This window comes from Telopea speciosissima, chromosome 1 (genome assembly GCF_018873765.1).
Source record: "Telopea speciosissima isolate NSW1024214 ecotype Mountain lineage chromosome 1, Tspe_v1, whole genome shotgun sequence".
Classification (NCBI taxonomy): domain Eukaryota; kingdom Viridiplantae; phylum Streptophyta; class Magnoliopsida; order Proteales; family Proteaceae; genus Telopea; species Telopea speciosissima.
The window spans coordinates 13,827,175-13,838,664 of record NC_057916.1 but is presented as its reverse complement, the minus strand read 5'-3'; the positions used below and the strand labels follow the sequence as shown (position 1 = coordinate 13,838,664).

General features: G+C 38.0%; 2 protein-coding genes across 2 annotated transcripts; one reads left to right on the top strand and one right to left on the bottom strand.

Annotated features, from left to right (window-relative positions):
* Positions 1 to 5,762: 5,762 nt before the first annotated feature.
* Positions 5,763 to 8,195, top strand: LOC122646135. The gene is made up of 5 exons (XM_043839629.1): positions 5,763 to 5,916; positions 6,788 to 7,126; positions 7,216 to 7,444; positions 7,886 to 8,018; positions 8,097 to 8,195. Exons 1-3 carry the CDS (start codon positions 5,793 to 5,795, stop codon positions 7,281 to 7,283), a joined length of 531 nt encoding a protein of 176 aa, XP_043695564.1. The 5' UTR covers positions 5,763 to 5,792; the 3' UTR covers positions 7,284 to 7,444; positions 7,886 to 8,018; positions 8,097 to 8,195.
* A 1,846-nt stretch (positions 8,196 to 10,041) lies between these two features.
* On the bottom strand, positions 10,042 to 11,448 carry LOC122658756 (putative pentatricopeptide repeat-containing protein At1g53330). Its single transcript, XM_043853858.1, has one exon. The coding sequence runs from the start codon at positions 11,426 to 11,428 to the stop codon at positions 10,049 to 10,051; it is 1,380 nt and encodes a 459-aa protein (XP_043709793.1). The 5' UTR covers positions 11,429 to 11,448; the 3' UTR covers positions 10,042 to 10,048.
* Positions 11,449 to 11,490: the final 42 nt, after the last annotated feature.

The following is an 11,490-nucleotide window of genomic DNA, read 5'->3' as shown; positions in this document are numbered from 1 at the left end:
CCTGTAATTGAACTTTCTAGCAGTAACCCCTTAGTCTCGGAATCCGTAAAGGGAAGAGGGGGAAAAAAAAAGATGACTTTGGGTCTCAGGCCCTTAGTTAGTAAGTTTGGGAACGACAATTAAATAGATTAGACGACAATAATATTTTTCAAAATACGATTATATATTTACATGCAATAATATATGTATAATTGAGATTTCAAGTCAAAAGAAGGCTTTAAAGAAGTTTAATTGATAGTTGAAACCAATCTTAAGGTAAATAATACAACACAGAAAAAATATTTCTACATAATCAAACATGGAAGCGGACCCCAAATGGAACCAAGTAGCTAGATTATTTAATCTTTTAGTTAGTCTCTTTTTAATTCACATTAGTCAATTAAATGGATTAACATTAGTTGATTAATGTTTTCTTTTGTTTTTATTTATTATGCAAGAATAGGGTTTTTATTTTCATCCCTCTTTTTTCCCTATATCTTTCACTCTAAACCAACTTAAGAAGCCGCACTTTCCATTCCATTTGTTATTTGTTATTTTTTACTTTTATGCAAGATTTGGGTTTTCTTTTCAACCCTCTTTTTTCCATATCTCTTTCTCTCTACCCAACCTAGCTGCCACCCTTCTCCTTTTGTACAACCATCGGTCTTCCTCTTAACTTTATCCTCTCTCTCTCTCTCTTTTTCTCTAACCCAACTTAGCTGCCACCCTTCTCCATTTGTGCAACCATCGGTCTTCCTCTTAACTTTATCCTCTCTCTCTCTTTCTCTCTAACCCACCCTAGCTGCCACCCTTCTCCATTTGTGCAACCATCGGTATTCCTCTTAACTTTATCCTCTGTTTCTCTCTCTCTCTAACCCAACCTAGCCACCACCCTTCTCTATTTGTGCAACCATCGGTCTTCCTCTTAACGTTATCCTCTCTCTCTCTCTCTCTCTAATCCAACCTAGCCACCACCTTTCTCCATTTGTGCAACCATCGTTCTTCCTCTTAACGTTATCCTCTCTCTCTCTCTCTCTCTTTATGTAACCATCGGTCTTCCTCTTCCTCTCTCTCTCTCTCTCTCTGTGCAACCATTGGTCTTCCTCTTCCTCTTAGCTCTCTCTCTCCATTGGATTAACATAACCCCCTTTAAAGATCAATTCCCCAATCCTGAAAATCATGGATGACCTCCATTCTTGAATCACCTATCTTAGGCCTTTGCATCAGATGGATCGATTCCAGAATTTCGAAACCCTGAAGCTTGCCACTCCAAGCTTTGATGACCTGAACTACTTAATTTCAGCAACCATGAGTAGAGTTCATGGAATATATGCCTCATCTTCATTATATTGCTGCAACTCTTTCGTGTTTTTCTTTCTTTTTATTTTTTAAAGCAAAGAATGTAGGGCATATAAAGCACGTATTATACGTGTTTAATATTCCAACTTATAAAAACAGCTTTTGTTACAATATCTGAATTTTAATATGTAAATACGTCTTTTTCATTCAAACGTTCAGATACACAAATAATACACATATAACACGCATATTTGCTCAGGCCATGTATAGGATTAAAATTCTCTCAGGTGCCTGCATCTGCCAATGTGGTGTAGCCTGAGCTCATTACTTGGCATATGTTACATCCAATGGTGCTGAGCTCGATTGACCCAGTTTTTTTTTTTTTTTTATTATTTCTTTCTTCTTGAGCTTGGCACCGTTGAATTTAGCATCTGCTAGGTGTTGAGCTCCGGTGCTCGCATCTGCAGGATTTTGAAAGTATTGGAAATTTTTTCCATCCAAAAAAGTTTTTGCCTTTTTGGAGTGGAAATCTTTCGTACACATCAGCTATCCAGTTAACAAAGGTTGTTTTGATATTATACAGTCTCGGAATAGATTCTCAGCCTAAATAGTATTCTATAACAAGAAAATAGAAAGCTTACCACAAAAAAAAAAAAAAAATCAGATGTCATAATGCATTCATGCATTCTAGACCTATAATATATTCTGAGAATATATACCAAACACAACCTACATTTAACGTCACCCATTTTGGTCATAACTGATTTGAGCCCTTCACGTGTGTACAGTGGCTGCGGCGTTTAACTGTCCCACTCTCAACCCCGAGCCGGCCAGCGTCCCCTGCCCAAAGAATTTTGATTTAATAAACTGGGATATGGGCATATGCCACCGAATCTTCTATATCACCTCTAAGAAGTCAAACCTATAAGCCTATTAATATATGAAAAAAAACAGAAAAACTAAACGACTATCGTTTTCAGAATGGCACAAAAAAGGATGATGTTCTGTGCCGCAGCGCAGCCTGTGGCTAGACAATGGCCTGTTATTCAGGGAGGTTGTCATTTTATCCACCCCATGTGTCGAGCGTAACTTACGCCAACAATATAGAAAACATTCTCCTAGAAATAAAATTAAGTTTTCCTCCACTCCGATCCAAGGTTTTATAATTTAGAATCGAGTGGAGCCATTTCGATCTGAATTGGTCAGAACAGATTCTGATTCAAATCGAACCCAAATTGGTCCAATACAACTGGTTATTATCAATATATTTGTGAAATCAGGATCGACCGTAGAATTGGTATTAGTCCAATTCAACTGAAAATACAAAGGAATCGCCGTTTCAAGCTGCAATGATTAAGATCATTGGAAATCGTAATCGGTGTCAGCCGATTCCATTACGAATCTGCCGTTTCACTGATCTGGTTCCATGCTCCGACCCCTATCGTATGGCATTAACACTATCATTTCCAAGTCCAATCCAATTAGAGGATGGTGAACAGCTGAAGGGCTGACATGTGATTTGTGATGGGTGGGTGGGTGGGTGGGTGGGTTTAATCCCACACCGGATGTGTGAGTGATTGAATATGATGTATGTTGTGTACATCCGTTATTCCACAATCTTAAAAGTCAATTAACACGTGTGATTTGTGTGTTTACCAATATAAGAAGAATAAGAAAAGAAAATGACAAAGAAATAATCTTTCATTCACTTTTCACTGTGATCTCATAATGACTCCCTCCATGTGACAAATGTTCAAAACATAGATTTAAATCATGGTATTAAGATTGGTATCAATCCCAACCAATAAAGATACCAATATCGATACGGATCAACTGCTATGGATCATATCGCCGGATACAAGTTTTGCAAGTGACTGATGCCGATACGTATTAGGGTAAAACGCATCACAGACATTGTATCAAATATGCAACCATGATATTGTCCAGCACATCCTATTTTGTTTATGAGGCTCATTTCTAGATCTAAAACACATCGTACTTAACAAGTAAGGAAACCACAACATATATTCGCATTCCGATCTCCAATTTCCAGAATTAACTAAGTTCTCCCTTATTCAAATCAAAGAACAGAGAATATCTTTACCATTGCAGTAATTGTCATTTGATTATAGTAAAACAAAGTAAACAGCCAAACCTCTCATCCTATGCAAAATGACGAATTTTTATCTCCTACAATTCTGACACCCTTCAATTCTCCTACAATGCCTCACATGAGAGCTGAAATGACCACTTACCCATTGCTTGGACACACTTCCCAAGGTAGTGGGTAAGTGGTCATTTCACTCGCATGTGAGGGATTGTAAGGAATTGGAGGATGTCAGAATTGTAGGTGATAATGATCCCCTCTGCGAAATGGTTAATTTCGATGTGTAAGATGATCAAGTTATGCATAAAAAAAAAATTCAAGGAAATATATATTAAAACTAATAAATAAGTGAATTAATAAAAATAGAGAATTAGTGAAGTATATAACTATATACCTGTGAGGCTAAGAGTATATATGGTGATGATAGTGCCAGTAATGGCAAATCCGACCACGAATGGCCAGTTCCGGTTCCATTCTCGCTTGAAAAATACAGGCCATGGATCAAATTTCTGCATCTCTCTCGTCTTTACCTCTCTCGCTCCCTCGCTCGTTCCCGCTTCCTAGTTCCTACTTCTCCTGCGTGCTAGCTTCTCTGCTCTTCATCAATGGGCGGCGCAAATGTCCACTTTACGGGCCGCTTGCTTGGTTCAGTGCTTAACCGTCCTACGAGTCGACCACTTGTCAACTGCCGATCGAGCAACGTCTACACTTGTCTAAAGATTTCAATAAAGCCATGCATCAAGAATTGAGGACAACATTTGACTCACATGCGAGGGAGACCTCCTCTCATTGAAACTTCTATTTTAGCACCACATGGTTTTTACATGTCAATTAGGGATGTAAAGGGATCGAATTCGACTCGGACAGTGTTATATTCGCATTTGCATTTGATTAGTTTTCGAACGGATTCAAATAGTGCTAAATGGATATAGACACGGATACGGATCGGATATTTTATCCGCTTACATGTAAATATAGCTTTTCGGATAGCTATAGTCTATTCATATCCGTATCCGATTAAGTTTCGAATGGATTCGGATAGTACTAAACGGATACGAACATGGATATGGAAACGGATTTCGATTATTCATTTACATCCCTACTTGCCATGCCTATTGCCCACTCACCAACCAGGCTTTGTTTGGATAGTAAGAAAAAAAATAATATAATAATTGATTTATATGTTTTTTTTTTCTCAACAAATTTCAAATTTTTTTGAAATTTTTTTTTTTTTCTTTTCTTTTCTTGATATCCAAACATAAGAACTATGACCGCGTTGCATGGCAAGTAGGGATCCGGTTCCTCTCTAGCACACCGCCAAGCTGGACATCCCTCGTTGGGAAGTAGATCTCTGATACCATGATATTAACTATCTCTGTGTATTTCATTATTGTAGAGCGGGCAATTTATACAAAAGTCTTACATTACAAGTGGAGGGAAAATCAATGTTACAGTTGCAACTAACATATTAGAATTAATATTAATATTGATGTATAAACAAATCATAGATCACATTAACACACATTGACAAACATAAACTTGGTCTAAGTGTCTAACTTTCTCGACTAGAGGCAAAAGTAAATTTTAAAGTTGTTTTAGTTTGTAGCTCAGCAATACACGAGAGCAACAACTGAGGAGGTTCTTTTCATTTCAAATACCTTGCATGGATATAGTATTATAAAATAAAAAAAAGAAAACTACCTAGTCACGTGCGACGTGGCTCCTGCGTTTTAGGATTGTACAAAATAATCGTCTCGACCTTAGGGATTTCTACCTTTTCCATGGGTTGCGATAGTAATTTTGCACAACCCTATGTCTAGGTGCATGAGTCACGTGCCGCACACGACCACATAGCGTTTTTTGAATCTCAAATTATCTTGATCTAAGGTTTTAAATTTTGGAATCGGGGAGAGAGGATTCCGATGTGAATAGTATCAAAACGGCCTGAATCGGTTCAAGAATTAGGAATCTAAGCTATTTTATGATGAAAATCGAATCGGATTAAGAGTCAAGAAGTGGCCCATGAATTGGTCCGATTCAAAGTGGTTTATAAAGAAAAATGACTAAGAATCGACCAATCTGATTCCAATTCGGACATTCCAATTCTGATTCAAGAAGAATCGTTTAGGAACGGTGTCAGCCGATTCCTAATTCTTAAAACTATGATCCCGATTCCCGATAGTGTTTCATATCCTTTCAACAATCAAAACGGTGGATTAAGAGATTCTATGGCTATCGCTTCACGGTGGGAGACTGGATCAGGCATTATGTAACTCGGTATTGCTGCGGTTGAATTTTGGAACTTGTTCAGTGGGGATTCTGGGGAAAGAGAAAAAGTTTCCCTCCCTCTTCTTCGAAGTTTTAGGATTTCCAAATTTGGTTGTGAGATACCGTTAGGGTTTGGTTAATGGCAAAAAGAAGAGCTAAAAGAAATGTTACTAAAGCATCTGCAACACTTTCCAGCAATTTAAATGATGATCATCAAGAGACACAAATCGAGAAGCAACAGCTTGCATTAAGCGATCATGAAGGTGAAGTTTCAGTTCTATCTTCCCTTTTCCTCTGGAGCATTCGCTTATACAGTCGTTGTCCTTAATAGTTTTAAGTTCAAAGGACTTTCTATGATTTTGCAATTTGGATTTTCTCCAATTAGTTCTGTTCCATGAATTTCGTGGTTTTTTATGTATTAGGAAAATTCTCAATGAAGTCCAAGCGTCAAATCTAGCATGAACGGTGTTTTATTTTTAAGTGCAGGTCAATTGATCAGCCTTTAGGGCTCTAGGGATTATTTGTGAGCGCTTGATCCAATTTCTGAATAATCTTGAAATGGTGACTGCGTCCTCGACTATTATAGTCCACCAGAATCCAATTTTATCCCTGTTGTATGTTAAAACAAGTGGAAGATAAATGGATCATAATATTCAATAGAAATTTTTTTCTTCAGAAAAGGCATTTCAAATTAAACTTTTAACTCATCTGAATTGGAAGGACTCAAAAATCATTTGAAACAGTGCACAACTGACACAAAACTGGAATCCACCATCATACTGAAATGTGCAGTGTTTTGAATTTTGATACAGTGGATCTCAATTTACCCTGATTGTTGAGACTTGGGGTTTTTTCTTCCAGAGGAGCTCCAAAAAAATTTTAAAATTTTATTTTGTTTGTTGAAGTATTATGTGTTTGAGATCAGCTTTGATTGAAGACCATCGTTGGTGACATTTTGTTAGTTGCAAAGCTGTCTTAAACATACTCTGTATGTATAATTGGAGCAATATTACCATTTCTTAATATGAATTCTAGCACATTGCAAATATATTTTCAATGATTTCTACTGCGTGGATTTTCCTTAAATTATTTTCATGAGGTCCAAATTTGCTAAACATTCTTTTTACTTGTCAGTTGAATGCCAAATCGCTCCTATTAGGGCAATTCGTGATCTGGAGATAGAGCGTCTTCTAATTAGGTTGCGATTACTTCGCTCAAATCTCAGTGAAGAACATCTGAAAATCCCTATACTACAATTTTTGAAAGAAAACTTACCAAAACTGTCAGTGGTAAGAGATGAAAGGAACAGACAATTTGAGTTGGAATGGAAGGATAAAGATACCAACTTGTCCATTAGCCACACCGACGATAGGAATATACGTCCATCTCTTTTGCAATTGATGTCAATGGCTTATCCTGATTGCGCTACTGAAATTCCAAATTGCAATGGCTATGAGCACTTAAGTAACACTGGTACGTATACTACAAAGACAGATGCATAGAGGTTTTGAATTTCTTATTGTAATTGTATCTTCACAGGAGTTATTTTTTATTGCCTGCAGTGAAAATGAATACCTTCAGTGGTGCAAACCTGCAGATACCAGACTTTGTGTGTCCACTCTCCGCTTAAGTCTATGCTACTGTTGTTATCATGAAACTTCATAGCATTGTTTCTCTATCCTCATCCTTCTGAGCTTCTCCTGTTTTGAAAAATATTTAAATATGTAGGATTCGAAGGAGCAGTCACATACTCAGATGCTTCAATTACAAGATTCCTTTCCTAATCCTGGGGTTTGTAGCTTCTTGACTATTATGCATGATTTCTCTCTACATATGGATCAGTGATTGCTAATTCAAAAGGTGTGGCACAACTTTTTTTGCTAGTAGACTCCTTACATTGAAAGACAAACCTATTACATGAAAATTGGCTCAAATAACTATACAATTTGGGAATTAAAGTAACTATCCAACTAATCAAGTTCATATAGAAAGGATAAAAACTAGAAGACGGATTAAATTCAACCCAGTGAATGTGTTACCATTTGTCCAACATAGCAGCTCTTTCTCATGCATGATACTGTTGGCTCATGAAAGCCTTAATTCCTTTATGGTTTTAATTTTTATGCTGCTACTTGCTTTTCCAGAATTGTTTTTCGGATGGATGCCTGTAATGTATGGTTTCTGTATCATTCAAAGTGTCTGAATTGGTTTACTCCAAATATATTATCACAGATGAATGCCCAGAGCTCTTCCAATGGCATGAAACCCCAAACACTAAGGCTACCAAAGCATGGTGAGATGCTTTTATCTGTCCGTGGCTCGCCCCTTGGAGTTTTCAATGAGGATAACATGGAAGCAATACATGGTACTTTTTTCTTTAAGTTATTTTTACACGATTCTTTAAAACTTTGTCATGTTTAATTTTTTGATTGGTAATTTGCAGAATCAGAAGAAGGTTAACTGGTCTGGAATTGTTTTAGTTACAAGTAATAACTGATGGCTTAAACTCAAACATTGTTTGTTATCTCAAAGTTGGTGTTGAGAATCCTCACTTCAATGTTGTAGCACCCATAACTTCAAGCTACCATGTAACTTTGTACATTCTCACGTATTGCTAACCATGTACTATCATGCAAACCTAATCACATATTCTACGTATCAAATTGATTTTTTCTTGTGCATCTAAAGAAAAAAATTTGTTATTTTCTCTGATCCTTCTTTCTTGTCTCCTGATCAGCTCTGATACATACTAGGCTGATTAAAGTGAAGTCCAGATTAACTTCCAAGACAACCATTGTTGAGCCCTGAGAGGATTATGATCTTTAATGGGTTGTTAGTCAAATGGTGTAATTTCTGTATTAAATATTCAAATGTGGCTGACCATAGCTTGCATTGATTCCCTTAAGAAACCTCTACACTTACTAGTAACAGGCTTTCCCTCTGTAGAAGACTTCTTTCAAATGACATAATTGTCGGCAAATGCACCTCAATCTTTAATAAGATCAACTGGAAGATGCAATTCTCATCTAGACGAAATTTTGTAGCAGCAAAATTTCACTTGTAGCAGGAATGTCCTGCTGGCAGCCAAGGAAATGGGATCTTAAAGGGTATTTTAGAAATACTAAAACCTAGGAGGGCATTTATGAATCCAAAGGGGAAGTGAATTATTCCATTTCCTTGACTGCCAGCAGGGTAGCAGGAACATTCCTGCTACAAGTGTAGCATAAAATTTTTTCCCATTGTGGCTTTGCTTCATGGGTTCGGGCTTAAACTTGCCCCATCCATCCTCACAAGTTTTGACAGATCAGTGGAGAGGAGGCCAACATGGCTCTTCAATGTCTTGATTGGTTTTCAAATGACCCGTGGAGACCAGCCTTGCAATTACATCAATATTTTAAAGATGGAAAGTAACTACTTCCCCTTTTGTACCAAACGATTTCAGACTCAAATTCCTGATACATATAAGAATTAATTATATAAACCTCTAAGCAATGGTTTGGAGATTGGTCCAGACCGGTCTCTTCTTTCTTACCAGCTCTATCTGCATATGTTCGAGTCAAGGTCAACGAACAATTTGCATCCCATAGGTTCAGCGCAATAGAGCATTCATCTATATCCAAGGTTATTAAACTCAGAATCTGGATCTAGATTAGGTTCAGCCGATTCCTATTCTTCTGGAATTGGTATGAACCCTAGAAACATAGTGAGAATTAGGATTAACTCAGCCGGTTCCAATCTGAATTGGTCAATTCAATCGATCCAATTCCAATTCTTGAAAACATGTTTGCATCTCCGACAGTGGAAAAAAGGAAGAATTCAGCTTTTTCATCCCATTAAATGGGGTAGGCTACATGGATATTTGTCCTCCAATCAACTCTATTTGAGGTCATACTTGATACAAGACTTAGGTTATGTGTCTTTTCTCGAAACTTCTCCTAGTGTCATTTTAGGAATGCCCGTGACTCTTTTAATTCTTTCAACCTAAATCAAATCACTCTTCCATATTGAAGCACTCAAAGGCCTCCATTGAATATGTCCATTCCACCTCAAATGACTTTCTTGTAGCTTATCATGTATTAAAGCTATCTCCGATAGGGAAAGAGTCATTGAAATGCACATCTTGGTATCTCATTCAAACCAGGCAAAAGGTTTCATGTATGGACATTACTTAAAACCCTTGGATGGGACAATGGTCCCATAGGAATACCAAAACCATCCTCATTTAAACAATTTAACTTTTTTGTTTTAGGGGAGAGGGTGTAATGTGGAGATAGCATTTGACCCCAGATTCATCATGTATGAGTGGCTATATACCTTACAAAACCTAAAGAGAATTGTGCCCAAACTGGCCTGCTAACCAACTATAACCCCCATCCATCCCTGATCAATTGTCCATTAGAGTAATAACATATCAACAAGCTCAGATCTGTTGAACAACTCAGTCTTCTTGCAAACAATGGTGGTCACCATCTTCCATGTATCAACATTAATGGCATTTCCCTTTGCTAGGCTATTCAAAACAGACATTAACATATCCATATCACCTTCCCTACACAATCTATCTACAAACTTCTGTAAGCTGGAACTATGAGGGACAAACCCTTTGAACACCATCTCGTCTAGAATAGATATCGCTTCCTTAAACTCCATCCCTTCACAGAGCCCATAAAAAATTGTGCGGTAAGATACAACATCAGGAGCACACCCTCGCCTTGGCATATCTTCAAACAAATCGCACGCTTCCCTCAATCTCCCATCCTTACAAAGACAAGCAATAACAATGTTGTAACTAATGGCATCTGGCTTACAGCCCTTCCCCACCATTTCATCTAACACACCAAAGGCGGAATCGAAATCCTTCTCCATACAAAACCCAGAGATCATCGCATTGTATGTCACTGTATCAGGCTTGCATCCGGCCTCTCTCATTTCCTCTAGAACGCCAGAAACCTCTCCTTTTCGACCAGACTGAAAGAGTGCACTGATCAAAGTCGTATAAACAGCCGAATCCATCCCAAGTGTATTGTCCACCAACATCTCTTCTTTAAGCTTAAAAGCCAAGTTCAACTCATTAGCCTTGCAAAGGCCTTTGATCAACGAAACGTAGATGAAGGCATTAGGTTTTACATGGAAGAGTCTCTGCATGTCTTCCTTCAATCTAAAAGCGTCATCCAACTTCGAACTTTCGCAAAGGGCAGAAATCAAAGTTCCAAAAGTAACTACATTTGGTTGAATACCCTTTCGCCGCATTTCGTCGAACAATTCCCATGCAACATCCAAGGAATTACTCATACAAGCCGCATTGATAAGGATATTATACGTACAGGCATCAGGAGATGAGTATTGATCAATATCCAAGTAAATTTCTCGTATCTTATCAAGTCTTCTACAGTTTAAGAGTGCATTGAGAAGAGAATTCAACGACCTCACCGTTCTCTGGCAGCGAAAGGAGGAGATACGATCGTAGGTTCGCAGAACTTGCTCGTACGAGCGAGAACGACCGTAGAAGGTGATGACGTTGCAGAGGATAACCTCTTTGGGAGAGAACCGATTCTCATCTTTCATCTGGTCGAGGATTTCCTCCATTTCATCGAACATTTTTGCACGGCCGAGCTTGGAGATGATGAGATCGTAGGAAAGAAGGCTGTAACGGAAGAGTTTCTGAGAGATGTCAGGGTTAGGGTTTCGGAATAACTGGAGAGCCAATTTCGGGTCTTTCTCGAGACGAAGAAGAGAGGAGAGTCTAAATGGGCTTATCATCTTCACCTTCTCCATCCCTTCCTCCCTCCCTACCTCTAGCTTGGAGATGATGACCGCAAAGAAGAGAAGGCTGTAAC

Excerpts from the sequence above, each read along its gene's own strand:
- LOC122646135 (XM_043839629.1), top strand. The coding sequence starts at position 5,793 with ATGGCAAAAAGAAGAGCTAAAAGAAATGTTACTAAAGCATCTGCAACA. Across the intron at positions 5,917-6,787 it reads TGCATTAAGCGATCATGAAG|TTGAATGCCAAATCGCTCCT; the intron begins GTGAAGTTTCAG and ends TTTACTTGTCAG. Across the intron at positions 7,127-7,215 it reads TGAGCACTTAAGTAACACTG|TGAAAATGAATACCTTCAGT; the intron begins GTACGTATACTA and ends TATTGCCTGCAG.
- LOC122658756 (XM_043853858.1), bottom strand. The coding sequence starts at position 11,428 with ATGGAGAAGGTGAAGATGATAAGCCCATTTAGACTCTCCTCTCTTCTT.